Source organism: Panicum virgatum, chromosome 5N, assembly GCF_016808335.1.
Source record: "Panicum virgatum strain AP13 chromosome 5N, P.virgatum_v5, whole genome shotgun sequence".
Taxonomy (NCBI): Eukaryota; Viridiplantae; Streptophyta; class Magnoliopsida; order Poales; family Poaceae; genus Panicum; species Panicum virgatum.
This window is the reverse complement of record NC_053149.1, coordinates 11,478,238-11,505,335: the sequence shown is the minus strand read 5'-3', so window position 1 is coordinate 11,505,335 and position 27,098 is coordinate 11,478,238. Positions and strand designations below refer to the sequence as shown.

General features: G+C 46.8%; 3 protein-coding genes across 3 annotated transcripts; 2 read left to right on the top strand and 1 right to left on the bottom strand.

The window, feature by feature from the left end:
* The first annotated feature begins 6,696 nt into the window (after window positions 1-6,696).
* LOC120674555 (transcription factor bHLH168-like) lies at window positions 6,697-12,257 on the top strand. The gene is made up of 2 exons (XM_039955721.1): window positions 6,697-6,836; window positions 11,521-12,257. Exons 1-2 carry the CDS (start codon window positions 6,697-6,699, stop codon window positions 11,879-11,881), a joined length of 501 nt encoding a protein of 166 aa, XP_039811655.1. The 3' UTR covers window positions 11,882-12,257.
* Window positions 12,258-16,182: 3,925 nt separating this feature from the next.
* Window positions 16,183-17,175, bottom strand: LOC120674554 (zinc finger BED domain-containing protein RICESLEEPER 1-like). The gene is made up of 3 exons (XM_039955720.1): window positions 16,497-17,175; window positions 16,324-16,391; window positions 16,183-16,228 (listed from the first exon to the last, which is right to left on the bottom strand). The coding sequence occupies exons 1-3, from the start codon at window positions 17,173-17,175 to the stop codon at window positions 16,193-16,195; spliced, it is 783 nt and encodes a 260-aa protein (XP_039811654.1). The 3' UTR covers window positions 16,183-16,192.
* Window positions 17,176-22,645: 5,470 nt separating this feature from the next.
* On the top strand, window positions 22,646-25,303 carry LOC120672162 (transcription factor bHLH167-like). The gene is made up of 3 exons (XM_039952454.1): window positions 22,646-23,086; window positions 23,536-23,946; window positions 25,046-25,303. The coding sequence occupies exons 1-3, from the start codon at window positions 22,880-22,882 to the stop codon at window positions 25,109-25,111; spliced, it is 684 nt and encodes a 227-aa protein (XP_039808388.1). The 5' UTR covers window positions 22,646-22,879; the 3' UTR covers window positions 25,112-25,303.
* The last annotated feature ends 1,795 nt before the right edge of the window (window positions 25,304-27,098 follow it).

Below are 27,098 nucleotides of genomic sequence, written 5' to 3'. Positions count from 1 at the left end.
AGGTGGTGGGCCGGGGTGGAGAGAGGAAAACAGCGGACCGGGCTGGGCCCAGGTCGAGGGTTGGGTTGGTGGGCTTCCGGGATGGGGTTTGGGTTGGATCTAGTTTGTCTTTTCTATTCTATTTCTTTCTTCTTTTCTATTTCTAAAACAAACTATCACACAATTAGGTGAATTCAAATTCAAATTTGAATTCACAACTAGCACTCAAACAAATAAATTAATGCACCAGCATGAATGCAACAACAAAGTTTAACCTATGATAAAAGTTTTAGTTACTTTGAGGAACAAAATTAGATTTAAAATGCAAGCTAAGCAAAATAAATCCTTAGAAAATTAAATAAACCATTTAAATTTATTAATAAATGCTGAAATTTAAATTAGGGTGTTACAGACCCTACCCCCTTAAAGAAATCTCGTCCCCGAGATTTAGCTGGGCTGGCTAGCAAAGAGATCTGGATATGTCTTCTTCAACTCATCTTCTCGCTCCCATGTAGCCTCAGCTTCACTGTGATGACTCCACTGAACTCTGCACATCTTGATGCGCTTGTTCCGAGTAACCCTCTCTGATGTCTCCAGAATCTTCACCGGATGCTCAATATAAGTCAGATCCTCCTGGACATCTACTCCATCCAGTGGTGCCTGCTCCTTGGGTACTCGCAAACACCTCTTCAGCTGAGATATATGGAAGACATCGTGAACTCCCGAGAGGCTGAGAGGTAACTCCAGGCGATAAGCAACTTCGCCTTTCCGCTCTAGCACCTTGAATGGCCCCACATACCGAGGTGCTAACTTCCCTTTGACATTGAATCTGCGGATTCCTCTCATCGGAGACACCTTCAGGTACACATAGTCACCGACACTGAAAGTCAGGTCTCTCCGTTTGCCATCTGCATAGCTCTTCTGTCTGCTCTGTGCAATCCTCAGATTTTCTCGCACAGCCTGAACCATCTGCTATGCATCATCTATGATCTCAAGGCCAAAGAGCTGCTTCTCACCAATCTGATCCCAATAGAGAGGAGTTCTACACTTTCTGCCATACAATGCCTCGAAGGGGGACTTCTTCAGACTGGCCTGATAGCTGTTGTTATATGAAAACTCAGCATATGACAGGCACTTATCCCAACTAGTACCGTACTGAATGGCACAAGCTCTCAGCATATCCTCCAACACTTGGTTGGTTCTCTCTGTCTGCCCATCTGTCTGAGGGTGATAAGCCGTACTGAAATGCAGCTTCGTATCCAACGAATCATGGAGCTGCTCCCAGAACCGAGAAGTGAACTGAGACCCTCTGTCAGATATGATCTTCTTGGGCACACCATGCAAGCAGACAATCCGAGAGATGTACAACTCTGCAAGTCTAGCACCGGAGTAAGTAGTGTTCACTGGAATGAAGTGAGCAACCTTCGTCAGACGATCCACTACTACCCAAATGGAGTTGTACCCTTTCTGAGTACGAGGCAATCCAACAATGAAGTCCATAGTGATCTCCTCCCATTTCCACTCTGGAATCTTCAAAGGCTGTAACAGACCTGCTGGCCTCTGATGCTCAGCCTTGACACGCTGACAGGTGTCACAAATGGCCACGTACTCTGCCACTGAACGCTTCATCCCATACCACCAGAAACGTTCCTTCAGATCATAGTACATCTTCGTGCTGCCCGGATGAATAGAATAAGCTGTATCATGGGCTTCACTCAGAATCAACTTCCGGAGATCCTTCACATCTGGAACACAGATCCGGTTCTTGTACCACAAGGTACCCTGATCATCCTCTCTGAAATGAGGAGCCTTACCCTTCTTGAGCAACTCACGAATCTCCTGTAGCTTCTCATCTTCTTTCTGATGCTGCCTGATCTCTGCCTCTAGAGTCGGTACTGCCTCGAATGCTGCACTGGAAGTATGATGCAAGAAGCCCAGACTCAACTGCTCGAACTCCTTGCATAACTCTGGAGTCATCTGGAAAGCCACGGCCATGTTGACATAACTTCTTCTGCTCAAAGCATCTGCTGCAACATTGGCCTTGCCCGGATGATAGTGAATCTCCAGGTCATAATCCTTAACTAACTCTAGCCATCTTCTCTGCCGCATGTTCAGCTCATTCTGCGTGAAAATGTACTTGAGGCTCTTGTGATCAGTGTAGATATCACAAAGCTGTCCATACAAGTAATGCCTCCAAATCTTCAGAGCATGCACAACTGCGGCTAACTCAAGATCATGGGTGGGATAATTCAGCTCATGCCGACGTAACTGCCGTGAAGCATAAGCAATCACTCTGCCCTCCTGCATCAGAACACACCCAAGACCACCCTTCGAAGCATCACAATACACCGTGAACCTCTTCGTCTGGTCTGGCAGAGTCAGGACTGGCGCCGTAGTCAACCTTTTCTTCAGCTCATCAAAGGCCATCTGACGCTCATCAGTCCATATGAATCCCACATTCTTCTTTAGCAAGGAAGTCAAAGGCTTCGCGATCTTGGAGAAATTCTCAATGAACCTCCGATAGTATCCAGCTAAGCCCAAGAATGACCTGACTTCCTTTACTGTCTGCGGTGTCTCCCACTCTAGCACATCCTTCACCTTGCTCGGGTCAACAGCAATGCCTCCCTGAGAGATAACATGACCGAGGAATGGAACCTCATCAATCCAGAACTCGCACTTGCTGAACTTGGCATGCAGCTGATGCTCTCTCAATCTCTGCAGTACGAGTCTCAGATGCTCCTCATGCTCTTCTTCTGTCTTGGAGAAAATCAGAATATCATCAATGAAAATCACCACAAACACATCCAAATAATCCATGAAAACTATGTTCATCAGATGCATGAAGAAAGCCGGGGCATTAGTCAAGCCGAAGAACATGACCGTATACTCATATAGCACGTACTTGCAGGTGAATGCCGTCTTCGGAATATCCCCAGGACGAATCCTCAGCTGAAAATAACCCGAACGAAGATCAATCTTCGAGAATATACGAGCACCTCGAAGCAGATCGAAGAGATCCTCAATACGGGGCAGTGGATGCTTGTTCTTGATAGTGACTGCATTCAGCTCCCGATAATCGACACACATTCTCTTCGAGCCATCCTTCTTATCTACCAGCAATAATGGAAAAGCCCAAGGAGAGAAGCTGCGACAGATATAGCCCTTGGCTAGCAACTCATCAATAGTCTTCTTGATTTCCTCATGCTCTATAGGTGCCATACGGTAGGGCTGCTTTGCAATAGGAGCTGTGCCAGGCAAGAGATCAATACAAAACTCAATGGCGCGTTCAGGCGGCATACTTGGCAGATCATCCGGAAAGACATCCGGGAATTCAGACACCACGCGAATACCGTCCGTGGGTCTAGCCTCCATCTGATGAAGAAATCCAGAAGGCTCGGAAGCACTGACTGTCACCTCTTGGCTATCAGATGCCGACAAGTGAACTGTCCGCTGAGCACAATCAATGCGGACTCCCTATCTGGTAAGTGTCTCCATGCCCAAAATCACATCTATCCCCGAGGAGTCAATAACTATCAGGCCAGTGCGGAATTCTACCCCCTTTATGACAATACTAACTCTGGAGCATATAGAACATGTACGTATCTGACCCCCAGGTGAGGTAACTACCATAGCTGTCCTCATACAAGAAACCGGTATACCATGCTGCTCGGCAAATGACTTGGAAATGAAAGAATGAGTAGCACCGGTATCGAAAAGCACTGTAGCGGGGTGAGAGTTGACCATGAACGTACCAATAACCACGTTAGGAGCCTCGGCCGCTGACTCGGCCGTCACGTGGTTCACCCTGCCCTGTGCTGGCGCCCTGGGCTGAGCTGGGCGCCCCTGCTGTCCCGCCTGCGCCTTCCGGGGGCAAGTGTTGGCGTAGTGCCCCGGCTGGCCGCAGTGATAGCAGACTCGTGCAAGTGTCGAAGCCTGCTGTCCGGTAGCAGCTGCCGGACGTGGAGCCTGAGGTGCTGGCGGAGCTGGTAGAGCACGAGCCGGAGGTGCCGGTAACCTCGGGCCCTGACCTGCCTGCTGCTGCTATCAAGGCGGGTACTGCTGTGGCCTCTGCTGGTACTGCTGGGGAGGCCGGTACTGCTACTGGTACTGCTGGGGCGGCTGGAGGCGAGGACGAGTGTTGCTGCCGGAAGCAATGGGGACAACCTTCCTCTTCTTGTCCTCCATCTCCAGGTGCTTGCACTCAGTGTTGAGCGCGCTGTCAACCAGATGGTTGAAGTCGTCGAAGCGGAGGTTGAGCAGCGCGTACTGGAGGTAGTCCTCAAGACCCTCCATGGAAATGTAAGTCCGAGCCGTGGTCGGCTCCCCGGGACGACTCTTGCATCGGCTTTAAAGAGCCGATCGAGTCCCGGTGTCAGTGTAACACCCGGTTTATAAAAGAACATAAACCGAGCAATCATATACGTGCCAGGATCAAGTCACACGTATATACAACAGAATGAACAGTATATCACAGCACATATCACGAATAAGACATAATAAATCGAAAAACGCATGTTAATTATTACATTAATGAGATAAATGTCTGATACAGCGGAAGCGAAGTACAAGTACGGTAAAAACTCTCCGAAGCTGAGCAGGACGCCACAGGGACGTCGACTGGGAGATGAACGCCTAGAAGTCCTCGTAGTCCTGGTAGCGCTGAGCGAACTCCCTCGTGTCGGCAGGAACTGAGCAGCAGTAGCATAGCCAGGAGGAAAAAGTAGGGAAGAGGCAAGAGTGAGTACACAGCTTGTACTCAACAAGTATAACACAAACTATGAGGCTCTAGGTTGGCTGACTCAACTGCATTAGCTTTTAAGTGTTGGCAAAATTTTATTAAAGCTATTTACTACGAGTTGATGAATTACCATTAACCCAGTTATATAGTAATTAATCAAGATTAAACATGTCACTACTGAAAACCAAACCGAACCCAAGCCACAAAGGAAACCCCGAGAGGCACCCCCTCGTCGGAAGGAGCTAACCCCACTAATCAAAAGGAGGATCTGGGCCGCTCATAACCGTGAGCATGGCTAGTATACTAGTTTTACACTCTGCAGAGGTTGCACATCTTTACCCACAAGTCGTGAGCTACGCCAGTTGTTCATCACACTTCCTTAGGTGAGATGGCTAGCGACTCACTACGAGGCCTTTACAAAGAATCTCGTTGGTAGGGAGTAACCGCGAGGGTGGATCGGCGACTATGGAGCAGGTCTAGTGGGCGTCAAGACACGAAGCACAGACGAGGCCACTCAGCAAGAGGGCCATAGAAGCTTACCGCCCCTGCCCCGCAGGTAAGTTACTCCAAACCAAAAAGATCTAATTATTACGCCAAGTCTATCCCATTCTAGCCTTGTGGTAGCGCTGTTGTCCCAGGTTGTCGCTCTATGAACCGGTCCTTATGGAGAGTGGCCAACCAAGCACTAAGCACCGTGCTGGCCCCCTAAACCATGTTTCTACAAAAACCATATTTTAACGAGACGTGAGCCACCCAAGCACGAAGCACAGAGGGCCACTCTCAGAATTAAGTTCAAGTAAACCATTAATCAGATTAATTAAAAAGGACCAGAGTGTGTTATAGCGCAGCAACCTAGCACAACTAACCAAAATGCAACCCAAGGATATATATAAAGGATATAAAGTGGCTAGGAAATCCTTATAGGCATACAGTATTAAATGCAGTATGAAAAATGTATTTAAAGTGATAGGTTGTTCATGTTATACTTGCCTTCCTCGTACTGCTCCTGCTGCTGCTCAAAGTGCTCGGAAGACGGCTGCTCCGGGTACTGGTACTGGGGCTCCTCAGATGGATCAACGTCTACTCACGAACAATGGCCAAAACAATGCACAATAATAAGCATACAAGCAAACACTAACAAAAACTAAAAAACAATACATCAATACATAAAAATAGCACATTAAACTAGTCTAAAACTATTCTACGCGTTACAACGATCGCGTGGACATAAAGAACGCTTAAATCGGAGCTAAAACGCGTAATCTAGGCTAAAAACAAGGTCCAGGGGCTTATTTGTAAGAAAAACTAAGTCCCAGGAGGTTTTCTGCAAAAACCGAGGACTAAAACGTAAATAAAGATTAAACTCAGGGGCAAGCGCATAAAAACTCACGGGTTGGACTGCGGGCGCTATTTCTAAAGAGCTCAGGGGCTTAAGTGAATAAAACAGGGCCAAACCGTAATTACTTTTCTATACATCTGGACCGCGGGTTGATATTAACAAAAGTCAGGGGCTCTTATGCAAAAATGACAGGCGAACCGGTATCCACGCACGTGGACCGCCAGATCTCGATCTAAAGGCTCAGATTCAATGGCTTCCAGATCTAATCGCGTGCGTCTGAAACAAATCGGATGGTCCTGGGGCTTTGGGCGCGCGGGGCGGCGGCGCGCTACCGCCGGCGACTCTGTTCGCGGCGGCGTGGCGCTAGGCTCGCCGGAGATCGTCGAATCCGACGCTCCGGGGCTCGGTTTGGCATGCGGTTTGGCCGGGGAGGGTCTACGCGAGGCGCGTGATCCACTGGTGGGCTCTGCGAGGCGTGATGGGGACCGGACGTGGCTGCGCGACGGTGGGGGCGGCTCGGCGCGGCGAGGTCTCGCCGGCGCAACCCGTTCGGGGTCTACAGGGGCTACGGCCTACCTAAACTAGCGCCCAAACGACAAAGGGGGGCGAGCTGGTGCTTACAGAGGGCTCGGGGCGGTCGATGTCGAAGTGCAGGCGTGCCGACGGCGAGGATTGGCGGCGGAGCTGGGCGGAGCTCGCGGACGAGGTCGCGGGATTGGAGCTCCGGCCTGATGCTTCCCTGGGTTCGATTCCTGGCGGTCCTGAGCAAAGGACACAGGGGTAAGGGGGGCTCTGGGTCGCCGGCGGCGAAGAATTAGGGCGGCGGAGGTTACCTGCAGCGGTGCAGAGATCCCCTGGCGCGGTGGAGCAGGGCGAGGCGCGGCGTGGTTTGGCTCTTGGGGTGATGGATGGTGTACCGGAGGGAGCCAGGGTGCGTTTAAGAAGGGCGTGCGTGCCCGTGCGTGATTCCGGCGAGGATCGCGGCGGTTGTTACCGCGCGGGGGAAACGGATCTCGTCCCTCGATTTGGGACGAACCGAGCTCGGGAGAAACTTCCAGAAGGGGTGCGCGGCTGGCGAGTGGCCCTGCGAAGCCCGAGATGGCCCACGGGGCAGTGAGGCGTGGCGCGGGCGGAGCAGAGTCCGGCGAGGAAAAGGGCGGGGGAAGAGGAAAGAGCTGACAGCGGGCCCGGGTGCTCAGCGAGAGCGACGCGCGCGCGGGCGTGGGAGAGGCGACTGACGCGCGGGCCCTGTTGGCAGGCGGGTGAGCGGGCTGCTGCGCGAGCGGGGCAGGCCGCGGCGTGGGCCGTGCGAGAGTGGAGCGCGGGGCGCTGGCTTCCTGGGCTGGTCGCGGTGAAGAGAAGGTGGCCTGGCGCTGGGCCTAGCGCAGTGGAGGGAACGGACCTCTGCGGGCTAGGCCAGAGAAGGTGGTGGGCAGGGGTGGAGAGAGGAAAACAGCGGACCGGGCTGGGCCCAAGTCGAGGGTTGGGTTGGTGGGCTTCCGGGATGGGGTTTGGGTTGGATCTAGTTTGCCTTTTCTATTCTATTTCTTTCTTCTTTTCTATTTCTAAAACAAACTATCACACAATTAGGTGAATTCAAATTCAAATTTGAATTCACAACTAGCACTCAAACAAATAAATTAATGCACCAGCATAAATGCAACAACAAAGTTTAACCTATGATAAAAGATTTAGTTACTTTGAGGAACAAAATTAGATTTAAAATGCAAGCTAAGCAAAATAAATCCTTAGAAAATTAAATAAACCATTTAAATTTATTAATAAATGCTGAAATTTAAATTAGGGTGTTACAGTCAGATGGGATCTGTTGCATCCAGATATTGATGATTAAGGCAAATAACTGTAAAGCTGCTTCAATTAAATCTAGTTGATCTAATCCACAACGGTAAAGGCTTCACTGCTAGATCGGAACATCCTACACGTGACTAGGCCTAATAAACGTAACAGATAACTAAACCATAACCAAAACAGAGGCCTAAGAACTAGCAAGAGCTGATTCCCGGATCAATTCCCTGTTAAGACTAAAGCAAAGCATCTAAGAAGCCACCGGATCGTCCAATCCGTTTGCAAGGCCTAACCTAGCAGATATTACGCCAACTCTTAAGAACAAGAGCAAACCGTAACAGATTAGATCTACTAAATATAAAACAAGCAGGGTGTTGTCTCTGTGCGACTAATTCTATGCGACAAGAACTAGCATGAGATTGAAACGTGACTGCACAGAGACAACATGATGTTCGTAGATGATAAGCAACGAAGCACAATAAATCTACTAAAAGCCATGCCACGAACATCGAGATAACTAGCATTACTCGCCATCAAAAACGCTTCAGTACGAGTAATATCAAGGTAAAAGCAAGAACAACGCTGCCCTGATCACGAGAAGCGATCAGGGTAGCATGGCACTTACTTGGATGAAACCCTAGGATTAGGGGTGGCGATGCGCCGAGGTTTGTTGTGATGGAGACACCCACCGTGTGTAAACGGATGTCGTCATCTTTATTCAATAGCATATGGGTACATATTTATAGTCCGGAGACTTCTTGCCGTGCAAGGCAACCTCTAAACTCTTTCCTAAACGAAGACTAGAGATAGATTACAACTCAATAAAGACTCGAAGATTAGATAACATGATCTGGACTCTTCCCTCCACCAGTCCAGATCTTCATGAAGCTTCCAAATATCAGCCGAAACATGCCTTATAATTGTGGCAGATTCTGGTCGTCCTACTGTTTCGGCAGTTCCCATCAACTCCGAGCGAATCTGGACGTGATTCCAGTTGTATTGGAAAGCTTATCTCCTTAGCTTTCCATGCATATCTAGAACATCCAAAACGAAGTCCATATGTGGCCTGGGCGTCCATTTTTGCACAGCCTCTTCCTGCAGTCCGAACCAGCCTCGCGAATAGACTGGGCTTCAACATGGATTAGGCCCGTGACCCCATCTCAGCTTGATCCTTGAATGCCCAATTATCATTGTATTTGGCCAAACTTATGATATAAGCCTGGCTAAGTGGACTCCTTTACCGTGGGCTTCTTCTAACATTTGGCCTACCAATCCTGGTCAAATTCTGGCGATAACAGATTGTAACACCCAGGAACAGCGGACGGTCCACAAGGTGGGGGGGCGGACAGTCCGCTCGAGTTGACGCCCAGATATTTACCTCCTTATGGGACCCGCCTATCATATCTTCCTCCTCCCTCTACTCACTCCGTCCCGAATCGAGCAGAGCACGACTGCTCGCCTCGACGTCGCCCCCTCCCCTCGATCTCTCCCCTCCGGCCATCCTACCTCGATTCCTTGCATGAGTACCTTCCCTAGCCCCACCTCCACCTTCTCCGACCTCTAGCCCCACTCCTCCCCGGCCGGAATCGTCTCAACCACCGCGGGTCACCATTGGAGCCCCCTTGAAGCTTGCTCCACTGTCGATCCGCCTCTCCAGTCGTCCTCCGCACCAACCGACCGCGGGCACGGGTTTGTGGTGAGTTTCTTGTGCTCCCTAGCCTCTGTTCTCCTTCCGTTGAGTGTCGCTGGCGTCGGTGAGCAACCGCCGCCGCCAACGCTGCGCTCGCTGCCGCCTGGTGCGCGGTGTCAAAGATAGGAGTCGCGGGCGGTCCGCCCAGGGGGGCCGGACAGTCCGCAGGCCAAGATAGGATTTGTCCAGAGACGATGTTGTCTCTGGTGGTTCCGAAAAAAGTTGTCCAGAGACATTTTTGTCTCTGGTGGGTATTTCCAGTTGAAGTAAAATAGTTACATCATTGAGCTGCACTTATTTATTTCATATGCATACGTGTAGCATCCGCAGCTAAGGGCGCCATATTTGAGGTGATTGCGGCCCCACAAGAGTAGCCGACGCAAGCCCAGGAGGAGAGGTGTGAGCACCCGGCCCAAGGCCCGTCTGACCCCAGTGTTGAGTAGTAGACGCAAGGCAAGGCCCGGAGCACAACCTATTAATTTAAATTATGATATATATATTACTTGTGCATTACGTATAGATGTTGGTTGAAACCCTAGTTGCATGATCTCTAGGTTTCCTTGAGTTTATACTAGTATGATAGGACGATAGTAATGCTATGCTTAAGAGTTCGCGGTAGAAGACGAGTGACTTCTTGTCACTCGCGCGAGATAGAATATATATAGAAGTCGAGTAATTTCCAGTTACTCGCGAGACATAGTTTATGTCCACTTATGTTACAGTACTTGAGTATTGAAATGGATATGGAGATGTGAGACCGGGCGGGGATGATGTATAGGTATGGCAGCAGGATAGGGTTTCTGGGTGCCTTAGCCCCATCTATGTCGCTTAAGGACCGGTCGTTGTGGCAGTGCTGATCGGGGATTGAATTGTACTAACCACATGCCGGGAGTAGGAGGTAGTTGAAACCGATAAGCCTAGTACAGCCTTGCTTCGAAAGTACAGGACTCAATCTCACCTCCTGGGGTAGTCGAGTAGTTGCAGAGAAATGGGGTTGTATGTATTATTTGTTGGTGGTCTCATGTTGAGCTCGCTGACCATATGATGGTGGGGCGGTCCTGTAGTTGATGGTGGGGCGGTCCTGTAGTTCGAGGCGAGGAGGGGAAGGGTTGGTGCATGTGGTCCGACGGGGCTTATGCGTGCCGTGTCGGTTAGGTCCACCTTGCAAGGTTTAAATCGGATCGATTCGCCGTGTCTCGCGGTCATGAGGGCCTTGATCTCTTTGCTGCATCGTAGCAAAATGTTAGAATGTGAGTTATGTATATTTATATAAAATATTGAGTACATTGAATCATTTTTCCTTGCACCACCATGATTGCTAGTGGGTCTATGCAAATATTAGATAAGAGTTTATTTATATAGAAGCTGGAGCTAAAATAATGGAAGTAAGGAAACTACTTTAGTCGCAGTTTTCTGAAAAAATAACCACAGCCAAAAGCCTTGCATGTATAGTTATATGGGCTAAGTTATACCCCTGGTCGGGTAAGCCTTGCTGAGTATTAGTATACTCATGATTTGTTGCCAACAATATTTCAGGACACGCAGACGTAGACTTCTGTCCCTGCTGCGCCAAGTTCATCCGCCGGGATGCAGAAGGATGGGAGGTTGTGGAGCCAGACGTGTAGTTAGGGATCTCACTAGGGCACGCTTTTGGTAGTTGTAGGACCCCTTTCCTCTAGTTGAACCCGGTTTCCAGAAATGCAAAGTTTGTAAATTATGTATTTATTCAAACTTGGATTGTAAAACTTAGGGTAAAGTTTTGTGTATATTTGTTGTATTTTCAAGTATGTGTCGTACTTATACCATCTGCGCCCACCTTCGCGAGGGACTATCGGTGTTGTTTCGATTTGGAGCCGTGGGTTGAGAAAAGATCGCCAAATTAAGCCGTTAAGCTAATACGCCCGATGTGTTTAAATGATGCCATTAAGTTTAATTAGAGTTTTAATTTGACGGTTCTGTCACACACAGCGCGGCGGCGTACATCAAGCAGCTCAAGGAGCGGGTCGATGCGCTGAAGCGGAGGAAGGAGGGCGGCGGTGGCCGTGAGGGGGGCGCCGCCGCCGGCGCCGTGCGCATGCCGGTGGTCGAGGTGCGGTGCCAGGACGGGGCGACGCTGGACGCGGTGCTCATCAGCGAGGCCGGGCGGCCGTTGAAGCTGCACGAGGTGATGACGGCGCTGGAGGAGGGCGCCGAGGTCGTCAGCGCCAGCTTCTCCGTCGTGGCCGACAAGATCTTCTACACCATCCACTCGCAGGCGCTCAACCCCCGGATCGGGCTCGACGCCGCCAGGGTCTCCGAGAGGCTGCACGACCTGCTGCTCCTCGTCTGACGAACCACCTACTGAAGATCACCAGCGACGGTGCTGACGAGGGAGAGATCTACTGTATTGTTAGCGTAGCTATAGTCGAGGTCAGGACGCACGGAGCGCGGTAGCAGGGGACGGATCCAGGGGAGGGAAGCTGCAGGTTTCTTAGCAGTTGTGCATATGTAGGAGCAAGCGAGCAGACTGCTTTTTTTTTGCTTGTTTTTTCAGCTCTTAGAACGAAACGGCCGGTGCTGTGTACCACACTGAAGTGTACATGCATCCTGTCTCTGTTCTATTACGTGCTGTTTCAACTTCCTGTACTACTGGTGCTCACTCCACGGAATCGGATGCACACTTGTGTTCCTGTGTGTTGCAGTTGCAGCACGTTTCCAGAATCTAATCACAAGCTCCAGCTCAGGTGTCTGAAACTGTGAATGGGTATCATGTGGGCCGATGATTGTGCCTCTGGATCGGATGTCTGAAGAAATTGTGAGTGCAGATCATAGGATCCACGGATTGGCAGACCTCGTTCATCGAAAACGAAACCGGGTACTGTAACGACGACTTTGTTGCCTGTATTTTGTTTGGGTAGGTAGCCGTAGCTTTTTTGAATTCTCTACCTGAGAGGGACAGGAGAAAACTTTCATGATTGAGCTCGCGCTTGTCCCTGGGGCATCAAAACTGCCTAACCATCACTGCATATAACGCTTTCGCTTTCTCTAGCATTTCCAGAACCATATACTAGTAGAATATTGTACTTAGCAAAAGCTTCCATAGTTCCATGTAATTATGTGCCCAAGTGCTGTTTAGCTCCTCGTCCTCACGCAGCGGTAGGTCGTCGCCTGGCCGGCTTTTGCAGCCGCCGTGCACGAGCAGGAAACCTGCCTTGTCCCGTCTATCTACCTACTCAACCGATCTTTTTCTTATGAGTATAATAGCCACGTGCCTGCTGTGCTAATAGACAACAATATCTCCGACATATAGTGTGAACTCGTGAAAAACAATAAATCGAGTTTGTTGAGCCCATATTTGTGTGTCTGTCAGATAAGACCACGAGCATAAATACGATGTGTTGACTTTTCTGTTTTATCAAAATAGTTATTTTGGTTTCTCAACTTTTTTTTTTGACTGTCAACGGGGGAGAGGATCCCCACCTGATTGTATTGCCAAATTGCCCCAAATGGCTGAATTCAAAAAAGTTTTACAGTTGGCGAACACTTGCCAAAAGTGTCACCCACTCAACTCCAACACCAAACACGTTTTTTAGCTTATCTAGCCATTATGCAGCCTCGCGCACCAGGCCGCCACTACCCAGCGGTCTTCTTGGCGTAGTCTATGTTTCTCAACTTTATCCTAGATGTCAAATTCGTCCCTCAACGTTTAAACTAGGGTTGAACTCATCGTTGTGTTGATATTATACTCCATAATATTAACAAGAGAAATGCAAAAGATCAATTTCACCCTGTGTCGCTGCAGGAAATGAGCGACTACTAAACTACTTTTTCAGTGGCAAAAACTCATGTTATTATGTCTGGCCTTCAGTAAAAGTCGAGCCTTGGGCCTGTGGTCTTAAAAACCAGATCAGGAGGTGTACAAAGTGACAAACTGACAATGCAATACGAGCAATAGCGCTGCTACCACTTGACAAAACAATGGATCGATCGTTTTCTCAAAAGAAAACAAACCAATGAAATGGCGACCCTGTTCGGACGGCATCCTTTGATTTTGCCCGTAGTAGAGAATGTGATTTCTGGAAGTAACGTACGGTCTTGTCTCTTCTGTGTGTAATTCACTTTAGATTTCGAGAGGTACTATACTTCCTCTCTGTGTGTAACACGCACTACCTCCTGTAAACTACATAGCCAATTTTTACACTTCAAATGGGCACGTGACTTCCAAATCGTTTTCCCGCCCGCTAGGTAGTAGGTGACCACTCCACATAAACCGGTCGGGCTCTTTCTTCTAAAAACTGCATAATTCTTCTTTGTTTGGTTTTTGAGAAATTTCTATCTTGAGTTTCAAACTCGTGAGTGAGAAGGCATGCACCTTTATTCAGGGCCCCACATCTAGTACGGATCTGTTTGAATAGGTTAAATTTGGGTGCTAACTTTAGTATTTATTAGTACTCATACTACTAGAAAAATGTCTTTTGGTACCGGGTGATAAGAGCCTTAGGCACTTGTACTAGAACCGGTCCTATGAACTCGAAACTAAAAATTTAATGCATTTTTGAATTAAAATCTAATTAGATTTTTTAAATTACGTGCAGGTACGTCGTCTATGCTAATATATTTATAGGATATAACGAAGCAGGGATTTGAGACCGTCCGTCCTCATGAGTGTCTCATCATGACGTACACATATTCGGTACGAACCATATACAGTCATTAGTGTTTTCCTGTGTAGAAGAAAAAGTCAGTTACAAAGTACAAACACACAGGCAACGACGTACATATACAAAGCTATGAGTTATCTATACTGTGTGTATAACTTTTACCGTGACCACGCGTAGTATTGATTGTTCGGATTTTGATTGGGATTCAGATAAATTTGTTCGGGTTTCGATTAGAGTTCAATTAATTTGTCCGGATTTCGATTAGAATTCTGATTGAGAACTCCTCTCTCCCGAGCCGAGAACAGCAAGAAACAAGTGAGCTGAATGGCTCGGACAGGGGGAGAGGGAAGGGGATAAGGGGGGCCAAACCCTTTTGTCCCGGTTGGTGGTTCCAACCGGGACAAAAGGATACGCGGGCCTTTTGTCCCGGTTGGATCCACCAACCAGAACAAAAGGCACCACTTTTGTCCCGGTTGGTGTCTCCAACCGGGACAAAAGGCCCCTGTCCCTCGTTGGGCCGGCTAGCCGTTGGACCCGGGACAAAAGCCACCTATTGTCCCGGGCCCAAAGGCTGCCGGGATAAATGGCCTGGAACAAAGGACTATTCTGTAGTAGTGGACGGATCAATGAATCATTGTTTGTTTTAAAAATAGTATATCTATCAATAATCACTGTTTGATGTGTCCTCCGGGGAAAGAGGAGCTAGCTGCACGCGGTAACCGGGCAGCTAGAAGGATCTCTCGGAGGCATATCCGGTGCAATCACCGAACTGGTGAAAGCACCGTGAAAGCAAACTAAAAAGGTCTTCAAAAAATTCTAAAAAAAATCATGAATGTACATCTCGGTCTACCCCATCTACATATAAAATTTCATGATCAAATTCATCTTACTCTAACAGTTACAAAAAAGACAAATTTGGGCTGCATTTGAACGTTAATGATTGTCAGAAAATTTGTCTTTTTTGTAACTGCAAGTGTAAGATGAATTTGATTGTGGAAATTTATATGTAGATGGGGTAGACCGAGATGTACATTCATAATTTTTTTCAGAATTTTTTGAAGATCTTTTTAGTTTGCTTTCACGGTGCTTTCACCAGTTCAGTGATTGCACCGGATATGCCTCCGGATCTCTCTCTCTACCTATCTCACCAGATATTTTCGGCCCGCCCGCCGGCCGCATGCTGACGCGCGCGGCGGGCAGCATCGCTCGCTCGCTCTTGGCGCGCGTGCGTCAACCTGTTAATGGGCCAACAACCGAAATCAAACCCACCCCAAACTAATGTCACGGTGCATTCAACCCAAACCAATTTCAACCTACTAATATGGTTCTCCAGCCCAAACCAATTCAAACCGGAGCAAAAAGCAACCCAACCCAAACCAAACCATATGGCAAAACTAAAGTTGCTAACGGTTTGAACCAAACCATATGCCCATGCGGGAGTTCGGGCTGCACAGTAAAAAAAATGCATATTGTCGACATCTCTTGCTAGGCATTTCTATCAACCATATAATGATTACTATCACAGTATCTGCAATTTGCATTTGCAACAATGAGCAACAGGATGGCGCCAAATTTTGCCCAACGATGGTCCATCGACTTCGCTTCTGAAGCTTGTGCAGGAGCGCTCCTCTTCTAGTTGAAGAAAGGAACCTGAACCTGAATACTCATTGCAGGCAAGACAGAAGAGCAGGAAGAAGCTGATTCAGTCTGAACTCTGAACCAATTGAAGAAATGTGTTTGTTGGCTCGCTACTAACAGCTTGGCTAGTGAGTGTAGTTACATGTCTAGACTCTAGAGGCCACGACTGGAGCCAGCAACTGGGTCAGTCCAAGATCAAAAGAGCAAATCATCCCAAGAAGATCTCATGAGCTGCCAAATAATTTAGAGATATCACAACATTTAGCTCCAGCGATTATTGTACATTTAGCTCCGTCTGATTCATAGTAATGGAAAAAGAATAGTGAAGCTGCAATCAGATATTGCTCTACATGTTGCACACTTCAGTCCATCTGGTTCATAGTACTCTCTTCAGTTACCTAAGACTAATGGAAAAAAGAAAATTCTCAATTCATATAGAGTATATATTCAGTTGTGTATAGCACAGTATATTCAACAAATGTGCTATACTTACATGTAGCATGCTTACAAAATATGGCATATTTTGCCCTGCACCGACCCCAACAGCTTCACTTAAGATCCCTGCATCCAAAAAAGAGAGGAGCTTGCCTTAAGAACAACTTCTCATCTATGCAGATTTCAAATAAGAATTTGGTGACAATTGAAGGTAAAAGAAACAGTGGGTACCTTCACCGTCCTTATCCTTATCTTTATCTTGGACTATAGTGAGCCAATCTTTTGCACTAACTAAAGCCTCCAACATCTGTGGCGTTAGCGAGCCTCTTGTGTCCCCAAGAATCCTATTGCCACAACTAAAAGCCGATTCAGATGATACAGTGCTGAGTGGGATAGCAAGAAAGTCCCTAGCCATCTTTGATAAGACAGGAAACTGATCAGCACGAGCCTTCCACCAACCCAACACATCAAATCTTTTACTATCCTCGGCAGGATCCTCTTCCAAATATGTGTCAATCTCTGATTTTGGTCTACGAACAACTCGACGACGAGATTTGAAATCAGCAAATTCTTCTTCTAGTACCCTTTTCCCAAGCACAGGTGAACCAACAGTACAGGTGTTTCCACTTGAACTTGACACAAATGCTGAGCCATCACTCCTTGCAAGTCGTTCATACTCATTGAAGTACTTCTTCAGCCAATCTTGTGCTGATTTCGTACATTTTTCAGCTTGATCGAAATTGCTGCATACTTTCTCATAAAAGAATTCCACATAATCAAACTTTCTTCTTGGATCTAAGATAGTGGCAATGACAATTACAACGTTAAAATCGTACTCTTTCCTTCTCCGGATGCTAGACTCATTAGGCACTGGTTTAGGCTCCCAATATTTCGCAAATTTAACCTTCATTGCAGCAGCCAAATCTACCAAAACTTCATTATTTTGCCATGCTGGATCATTCAAAGCATATCGAATAGAAAGCACTAATGGTAAGAATTTGTGCGAAGTTGGTTTTCGGTCAGCTGATACAAGATTTGTGGCTTCTTCAAAAGCCTTGAGAAATACACATATCGCTTCGGCTTTTGACCACTCTTCTTCATTTGGTGCAACTTCAAGATATTGTTTAGCATAAGTACTAAGTACATACTTGTAATCTAATGCTTCTCGTACCATTCTAAATGTAGAATTCCATCTGTTTGGTATATCCAGATAAATGCCACGTTTTGCTTTAAGACCCTTATTAGTTGTAATTGAGTTGAAATTCTGAATTCATGACGGTAAAGATTCTATGCTCTTCAACAACTCACGAATCTTCTCTATTGCAGCATGAATAAGTTCCATTCCATCTTGAACTAGAATATTCAAAATATGTGCAGAACATCTAACATGCAGATGTGCTCCCTCACATAACAACTCATGCTTGTGATGCTGTACTATTAGTTCACATGCCTTGATATTGTTGCCTGCATTATCTAAGGTTAAAGTAAGTATTTTCTCCCTTAAACCCCACTCGGTTAGGCTGCTTACAATAGCCTCTTCTAAAGCATAGCCGGTATGAGGATACTTGACTTCCTTCAAACTAATGATTTTCTTCTTAAGCTTGAAATCAGCATCCACATAATGTGCAGTTATGACCATATATCCTAAGTTCTGAAGGGAAGTCCACATATCGGATGTGAAGCACACACGAGAGTCTAAGACTAAAAACTCATTGTGAAGATCTTGCTTCATCTTCTCATACATCTTGAGGCAATCATTACGAACGGTTTGGCGCCCTACACATTTCATTGTTGGTTGTAGACTTTCCATCCATGGCTCAAAGTAAGGGTCTTCAAATTTATTGAATTCGATTTCAGCATGTATGACAAACTGAACCATGCGCTCACGACTTAAGACGGGGTCAAACACAAAGGTATCTGAAGATTTTTTCTTTATGGTGTCTAAAAAACTGTTTCTATCAGCATCACCAATAGCCGGGCAAGTTGTAGCAATATGACTTCTAAGACTACTAGTGCCCGATTGAGCCCCAAGTCTCAGCCCACAATACTTGCAAACTGCCTTCCAAACGTCATCTACCATCACCAAATCTTGCTCAAAGAATTGCCATACCTTTGATCTCCTAACACGTGGTTGAGATGAATCATGCTCATCATCGGTTCTAGAGCTATCAATTGTGTGGGATGTGCTTGCAGACATTTTTGAGGTAGCTCACAATGAATCTGCACATGGGAGGCCATTTACATTTCTTAGTAATCTAACAAAAATCTACAAACAAGTAAATATAATAAAACCAGAAAGATGCAGAAATAAAGATGGCAGACAGCATACTTCGTCACTTTCAAAATCCGGTGAGAGAAGCTCTAGTGCATCAGCCACATCAATCGTTTCCCACTTTCCAATCAATTCAACAGCTTGCTTAGCTTCCTGCATAGCATTATCACATTTTGGATTCAGACAATGCAGTGTTCACTACTCCAAAAATACCCTCTCACAAAAAGATCCATCAGCATACCATATGAACTATTTTCCTTCTAATTATCTAAAACAAATGCCAAGTAAAATACTTCATTTCAGAGCAAAAGAAGTAGTACCCCAACTGCTAGAAAAAGATTATCAAACCAATTGAGTTCAATAAAACAACGCTAGCCTTAGTCAAAACAGCTATTAGGTAGAATTCAGCAAACTTTAAACAATATTAAAAAATAGCATCAGCGTGCTAGCATACATCATAACTGCTATACTAAGAAAATCAGCTCTTTGAAAAGAGCATAGCTACTTTCCTACTTTTAGCCAGAAAAAATTGGATGCTGAATCATAATATCTGGTGAGTGTTAGCGAAGAAATGACAAATTCCCCAACAGTCCCAGCACACAGTAAGCCACACACTCAGATACCCTACAGACAACACTCAAATCCATTATATATGCTATATCTCTGGAGAAGATGCCCCATGGATCAAAGGACCCATTTTGAGCCCTTTGTGCATGCTCAAGAGCCACGCAGCATAGGGTCAATTCCTCCCAATTGCAGATGCACTTACACCAATTGGGCGGGTAATTGGCAGAAAGGCACCTATTCGAGTCGAAAACAAAAAAAATATAGGTGCGTATGAACCACCCCCCATAGCATAGTTTATGGGTTTTCTCACCAGCAGTACAAATCAGCACGGAAGAATCCGCAAGGGGGCTCGGCGAGGAGGAAGAGCAGGACTCCCCTGCCGTCGCGCGTCCTCTCCGCTCCACGGCGAGCTCGCCCGGCCCCAGCGGGGAGAGGCGGGGTGTGAGACCAGCAGCTGGCGGAGGAGGTGCCCGATCTAGGGGGTGGAGGCGGGTCCGGTGCCCCCAGAGTCGCGACGCGCCGGCGGCGGCGGGGGAGAGGCCGGCAACCAGCGGAGATTGCAGGCGTGGAGGTGGTGGGCCGGCGAGGCTTGGCGACGACGACGGTGGCCGGTGGAGACGTGGCGCCGGCGAGAACCCGCGATCGCCTGGCGTCATGGCGGCGAGGGTGGGTGACGCACCGTCCGGGGGTCGCAGCCTTGCAGGGATAGGGTTCTTTGGTTTTTGTCTGGCCGTGTAACCATTCCCAATTCATGGGCTCGACCCATTTAGAACCAAATCGTTGAGGCCCAATCTAAATCAGACCAAATTATTCATTTCAGCATCCAACTCAAACCAAACCAATTAATATGAGAAGCCCATTTACAACCAACCAAACCAAATCCAGAGCAAATCCAACCCATTAAAACCACTCTGACCCTGTTCGGACGGCATCCTTTGATTTTGCCCGTAGTAGAGAATGTGATTTCTGGAAGTAACGTACGGTCTTGTCTCTTCTGTGTGTAATTCACTTTAGATTTCGAGAGGTACTATACTTCCTCTCTGTGTGTAACACGCACTACCTCCTGTAAACTACATAGCCAATTTTTACACTTCAAATGGGCACGTGACTTCCAAATCGTTTTCCCGCCCGCTAGGTAGTAGGTGACCACTCCACATAAACCGGTCGGGCTCTTTCTTCTAAAAACTGCATAATTCTTCTTTGTTTGGTTTTTGAGAAATTTCTATCTTGAGTTTCAAACTCGTGAGTGAGAAGGCATGCACCTTTATTCAGGGCCCCACATCTAGTACGGATCTGTTTGAATAGGTTAAATTTGGGTGCTAACTTTAGCATTTATTAGTACTCATACTACTAGAAAAATGTCTTTTGGTACCGGGTGATAAGAGCCTTAGACACTTGTACTAGAACCGGTCCTATGAACTCGAAACTAAAAATTTAATGCATTTTTGAATTAAAATCTAATTAGATTTTTTAAATTACGTGCAGGTACGTCGTCTATGCTAATATATTTATAGGATATAACGAAGCAGGGATTTGAGACCGCCCATCCTCATGAGTGTCTCATCATGACGTACACATATTCGGTACGAACCATATACAGTCATTAGTGTTTTCCTGTGTAGAAGAAAAAGTCAGTTACAAAGTACAAACACACACGCAACGACGTACATATACAAAGCTATGAGTTATCTATACTGTGTGTATAACTTTTACGGTGACCACGCGTAGTATTGATTGTTCGGGTTCTGATTGGGATTAAGATAAATTTGTTCGGGTTTCGATTAGAGTTCAATTAATTTGTCCGGATTTCGATTAGAATTCTGATTGAGAACTCCTCTCTCCCGAGCCGAGAACAGCAAGAAACAAGTGAGCTGAATAGCTCGGGCGGGGGGAGAGGGAAGGGGATAAGGGGGACAAGCCCTTTTGTCCCGGTTGGAGGCACCAACCGGGACAAAAGGGGGGCCTTTTGTCCCGGTTGGATCCACCAACCGGGATAAAAGGCCTCACTTTTGTCCCGGTTGGTGTCTCCAATCGGGACAAAAGGCCCCTGTCCCCCATTGGCCCGGCTAGCCGTTGGACCCGGGACAAAAGCCACCTATTGTCCCGGGCCCAAAGGCTGCCGGGACAAATGGCCTGGAACAAAGGACTATTCTATAGTAGTTGACAGATCAATGAATCATTGTTTGTTTTAAAAATAGTATATCTATCAATAATCACTGTTTGATGTGTCCTCTGGGGAAAGAGGAGCTAGCTGCACGCGGTAACCGGGCAGCTAGAAAGATCTCTCTCTACCTATCTCACGAGATATTTTCGGCCCGCCCGCCGGCCGCATGCTGATGCGCGCGGCGGGCAGCATCGCTCGCTCGCTCGCTCTTGGCGCGCGTGCGTCGATCTGGACATCTGGTGCATGCGTGAGGTGTCTGTCGTCGATCCAGTGGGCTGATGTATTTCTGGACCGCGACCCTCGCCGACGTACTAGCGAGCGAGATCGAGGCAGATGCAGGATGGGCGGCATGGCCACGAGCTGAGCCTGACGCTCTCGCAGCGCGCGGCTGCGACCACAGGCAATTCCATCAGCTGCGTGCGTGTATGCAAGACAGCTTTATGTATCTATCACTATCATTATTGCTACATACATACAGCTAATAGCCGGGGTTGTACGTCACGCCGGCTTGCGTCACCGGCGCTACAAAAGCCGCGCGCGCAGTTGCTCTCTATAGGCCGGCTATATATATCTGGCTCCTACTTAAGTGGGGTCCGCTAATTGGCGCGCGCGTGCCAGGAGCGTTCCCATCCCAGTGCTCAATCTCCGACAGGGCATATTTCCTATTCGGGAAAAAATAATTTTCTACACAATTTTCTAATTATGTAAAATTATAACTTGTAACATAATTTTTTAGTACAACTGTTTGCACATCTTCATGAAAGATAAATTCTCATCATAGCTTTTTATGATGTACATAACTTTTACATATAACTCTTTTGTAATAACTTATAATATAATTTTTTAGCACAACTTTCCTGATACATATAGAACTTAATGCATATTTTTCTAAAATAATTTATAGAGGATAATTTTTTTAACACAAATTGTATGAAGATGTTATCTGAAAAATTTCTCATACAACTTTTTTCGCACAAATTTATCATGCAATTTCTAAACACAAAGTCTTGGTATAATCTTTTAGTGTGATTTTCATGCAAAAGTTGTCAAGAAAACTTCGGAAGAGAAGGTAAGAGGGAAACCTGAAAAACTATAATAGTTAAGGAACGTAAAGGGAAAAATAGATATGAAAAGAGAAAACAAATACTCCTACCTGGATCCGTCACGTCACTCACGTGGGTGAGTGCAGCTCCGCGGCGGCTGTTGAATCGCACGCTACAAAGCTTGGCAGCGCGCGACTGTTGAATTGGATTTTCGTACTTAAGTCCTTGTCCGTTCGCACCACCTTTAGTTGAGCTAGCTTAGCTCGGCCACTTGTTCGTCCTCCTCCTCCAATTTTCTGGCAGCTGTGTGTCTACGTCCATGTGTCCCCATGTGTTCGACATGTATGTCACAGCTCATGTTTTATATATGCCTGCAGCCTGCTCCATTATTCTGAACAATGACCTGCGCCTCTCTGCATGCATGTGCCAGCCAGTTAAATTTGCCGGCTTTTAATTTTGAGACCAAGTGGCCATTTTCGCCTCTCCTTAGTTCTCATCTCAGTGGTGCCATGGCACAGATCTAGAGCGAGCGAGAGGGGCTGAGCTTGAGAGGGTTTGGAAGGGATCGATGGAGATGGGCGCGAAGAAGAGCAGGAGCAGCAGCGATACTGCAACGGCAGGTAAGAGAAGCAGCACGCGGAGCAACAACAGCGGCAGCAGCGGCACAACGACGCCGGCGGTGGAGAGGAAGGAGATCGAGAGGAAGAGGCGGCAGCAAATGAAGAGCCTCTGCGTCAAGCTCGCCTCCCTCATCCCCAAAGAAGATTGCTCCAGGGTGAGTGTGATGATGGTCACCACTGACGACGACTAATTGCGACTTTATTCTGACCAGGATTTTTCTGTTCATCAGTTTTACTATTCATATTGAAGTGTAACTGTATATAAGTTCGCTCGTTTTAAGTAATTGGTCAATGCTAAGTGTTTTTTACTAGAATTGTTGTTTGTTGAGCTTGTTGAGAGACCTGTTTCTGAGTCCAGTTACACACATCAGTACTTCTCTCGCCACATGAAATGCTATTATTGGAAGCTGTTCTTGCAACCGACAAATTTGTTTTCTAGCTAGACATGCATGCCGTGTAGCACTATTTTCCTTTCTATTGTGTTGTGCTTTTGGTCCGCAAAAAAAATATTTACAATAATACGTTTCAGTTTAGAAGATTGAGACAGCCTGCATATAGATAGCGCTATTGATTGTGTGCGTGTATGATAAATTGATAACTGCAGGACGCTATGACTCAGCTGGGTAGCTTGGACGTAGCGGCGGCGTACATCAAGAAGCTCAAGGAAAGGGTAGACGAGCTGCAGCAGAAGAGGAGCTCTGCGCAGCTCATGGCCGCTGGCACCAGCGGAGGAGGAGGAGGAGGTAGCGTCGCCTCAACATCGATGGCGACGGCGGCAGCGAGTGGCGGCGCGAGGTCGGAAGAAGACGCCGCCGAGGAGGCCGCGGAGGCACCGGTGGTGGAGGTTGTGCACCACCATGACGGGTCGAGCCTGGACGTGGTGCTCATCAGCAGCGTGGAGCGGCCGTTCAAGCTGCACGAGGTGGTCACAGTGCTGGAGGAAGAAGGCGCCGAGATCATCAACGCCAACCTCTCCGTCGCCAGCCGCAAAATCTTTCACACCATCCACTGCCGGGTACGCGATAACCCTTCTAGTAATCTTTTTGTATATATATATATTCAATATATAATGCATCAAAGTGTGCTTCAATTCGGTATCGCGCTAATCTTAAAGCAACAGAAGTCTCTCGAATATTGCAGATACACCCATCAGTTATTAGTTTCCAGCGTAATTAATCTACTTTCAGGAACAGTTAGAGTAGACGCTTCCAGTTCCAGTGTCCAGCAGTGCCTGCGTGCTGTGGAAAGCCTGAAAGCCACTAATATATTAATAAAGTTTTCGGTAGTTATTCCTGAATGGTTCATTCGATGCCTATTTCGCTCCCTCATGATAAACTCTATTAAAAAGTTATTTTTATATGAAGTTGATCATATCAAATTCGTGTTAAAATACTTACTTATCAATATTGTATCATATAAAAATGTAGTAATAAAATAATAATTCTTTATCCTATAAAAAATACGAATGAGCAATACAGAGGACATGCATCAGATGAGTAGGTGTGCAGAAGGTTCTCATAAACATCAGGCTTGGACATTTTCTCTCTCCGTGTAGAGGAGGAGAAGGAGAGTATTGGAAAAGACACATGAGATAGACCCGTCAACTATATGTGCATGATTTCATTGTCCTTGTCATTTCTGACGGAATCTTTTCCCTAGCATCTTAGAGGTGACAGCGATTCTTCCAGAAGGATACTGTTTCTGATATGTTCTCTCATTGCAAAAAAATAATAATAACCACTCATCCGTTCTTGTCATTTTCTGTCTCTACCAAAATTTGCTCTACATACTGTACTATGAAGCACCTATGATTATTTAGTTACTTTATCTTTCTGTTGATTTATAGAGCCCCTTTTTGTACTTTGCACTTTGCCAGCCATCTGTAAATCAAAATAAATCCAGTTTACATAAGCACACATATAATATGATAAAAGAGTCCCTCACGTGTGGGTTGATGTGCATGGATGATTTTCTAGAAATCAAAGTGGTGCTGAAAAAAATTCAGTTAAATACGGAGTGCTCAATTAGTGTGGTGCTAACTGCTATTTTATTAGAAGCTTGTATGCCTGCCTTCTGATATACATATTGCACTTCCTTTGTGTAACTGCGTGCAGGCCTTTAGCCCAAGAATCGGCATAGAGGTTTCAAGAGTTTCTGAAAGACTAAGAGCAATGGTATGATATGGTATAGATATTGCAAATTTACAAAACCAACAGAGCTCTATTTATTACCCAAGATTTTTCCATGTCTATGGTCGTCCAACACGATGTTCAAATAAATATGTCTAGTTATACCATGCAAATTTTTCAAAAGCTTGTTGTTTGTTTTAGCCCGAAGAAAAAATACAAGCTTGATTGCTATAGTTTTTTTTCCGATATTACGAAAGGAAATGGAAATATATTTAAAAAGAAAGAGGGTAAAAACTTATGCTTGTCATGGGGATGTCATGGGGGTGCTCAAGTAGCCGTGGTTCGATCATGATCGAGAGTTTTTTTTTATGAAATGGGAAGTTGAAATACAATTATCTCAAGATCATTACATCAAGATTTACTAAACTGTCCTTAAAACGCTCATGTTCTGTATTATATAATCACGATACACACGGTGATCAGGTCAACAGATCTATATTGATTACGGGCCGGTATATATACTTGCATTGGTTGCACACGCCAGTACTGCGAGCCACGCCGAACGTGGGGGCACGCCACAGCTATTAAACAAAAGTTGCTGTTTGGTTGCATGGTTAGAAATTTTGTACGTCCCACAGCTTTTTAGCTGGTTTGCAGCTGAGTTTTTCCTCACAAATCTAACTAATCATATCGATCGGACACACAGTGCCAGGCCGGGATTCTTCGTACATTGGTCCCCGGTCACTTTGTATGTGCATGCACCGATTGGTGGACAGTGACAGTACTGTAGCTGTCAATTGACGATACGGTTCATGGCGCGGCACCACCTTGCATTGGCCCTGTTTGTTTCCTATTATAAGCCGATTCTGGATGGAAATAAGCGAGAATCTCACCCAAACGCGTCGATTATTTTTCGCTTATTTGGGTCGCAGCTTCTCCAGAAATCCTTCTCCAGGAATCACAGATACAACGTAAATGACGATTCTCCCCACCGCGTCCCAAAACTCGCACAGGGGAGAAGCTAGCCGATTTTCCTCCCGATACCCCTCCCCCGTCTCCCATCCCCTCCGATACGCCTCCTCCATGAGATCTCAGCGCCGCCCCCCTCCTGCGCCGCTGCTCCCCTCCTGCGCCGCCCCTGTACCGCCGCAGCCGCCCTCCTGCGCAGCCCCTCCTCTACCGGCGCCTCCGGAGTCCCTCCTGCAGAAGGGGCCCGGCGGCGGTGGCGGCCGGCTCGAACTGCGGGAGGAAGGAGATGGTGCGGCCGTGCGGGGTCTTCTGCGCCACCGGGCCCCTGCGCCGCTCCCTGCCCTGCGCGCGGCGCTGCCCAGCGTCCTGCTCGTGTCGCCGACCCTGTGTTGCCCCAGGCCCGCGCGACGCCTCGGAGAGGGGAGGCGCCAAGGAGGAGATGGAGCGCCAGGGAAGATGAACGGAGGAGAGGAAAAACAAAGAAGAAAGAAGAAGCCAGGGAAGAAGAAATTAGTTTAAAAATTAGTGCTGCTACATCTAGTGGTCTATTTGTGATATTAATCTATTTGATCTAATTTATTAGTCAAGATACTCAAAAAATAAAAGAATTATTGAATTCTACATGTATTCAGTAAAGAATGAGATATCATCAGCCTCAGGGGCATTTCAGACATTTTATCACTCAACTCAGAGAATCAAGTCAAAATAATCAGGATTGTCAAACACCCAGTTTATCTAGACAACCGATTCTCCAAACAGCTGACTTATCTCAGAATCCTGATTCTCAGAAAAACAAAATTTAGAAAAGCGGAAACAAAGGGCCATTGTGTGCCGTCGGATCACCATCGATCAGACCACCACACGCTCCGCGCCCTTTACTAGTAGGTTCGGTGTCTCCTCTCGTCATGATCCAGCTAGTACTACTATACCATGTGCGCATGCTCATCCACGCCTGGGCCTTGCGGATCCTTCTGGATTCGCCACTTCACTCGGAGTAGCTTATCGTAAGCTTATCGTATGGATTTCAGTAGAACAAATTCGAGACTAATATGTTTACGACGTACGGATG

Coding starts and splice junctions, on each gene's coding strand:
- LOC120672162 (XM_039952454.1), top strand. CDS start 22,880: ATGGAGATGGGCGCGAAGAAGAGCAGGAGCAGCAGCGATACTGCAACG. Junction 23,087..23,535: donor CCAAAGAAGATTGCTCCAGG/GTGAGTGTGATG, acceptor TGATAACTGCAG/GACGCTATGACTCAGCTGGG. Junction 23,947..25,045: donor TTCACACCATCCACTGCCGG/GTACGCGATAAC, acceptor AACTGCGTGCAG/GCCTTTAGCCCAAGAATCGG.
- LOC120674554 (XM_039955720.1), bottom strand. CDS start 17,175: ATGAAGGTTAAATTTGCGAAATATTGGGAGCCTAAACCAGTGCCTAAT. Junction 16,392..16,496: donor TAAGGATAAGGACGGTGAAG/GTACCCACTGTT, acceptor TTTTGGATGCAG/GGATCTTAAGTGAAGCTGTT. Junction 16,229..16,323: donor ATTTTGTAAGCATGCTACAT/GTAAGTATAGCA, acceptor CATTAGTCTTAG/GTAACTGAAGAGAGTACTAT.
- LOC120674555 (XM_039955721.1), top strand. CDS start 6,697: ATGTCGAAGTGCAGGCGTGCCGACGGCGAGGATTGGCGGCGGAGCTGG. Junction 6,837..11,520: donor CCTGAGCAAAGGACACAGGG/GTAAGGGGGGCT, acceptor TGTCACACACAG/CGCGGCGGCGTACATCAAGC.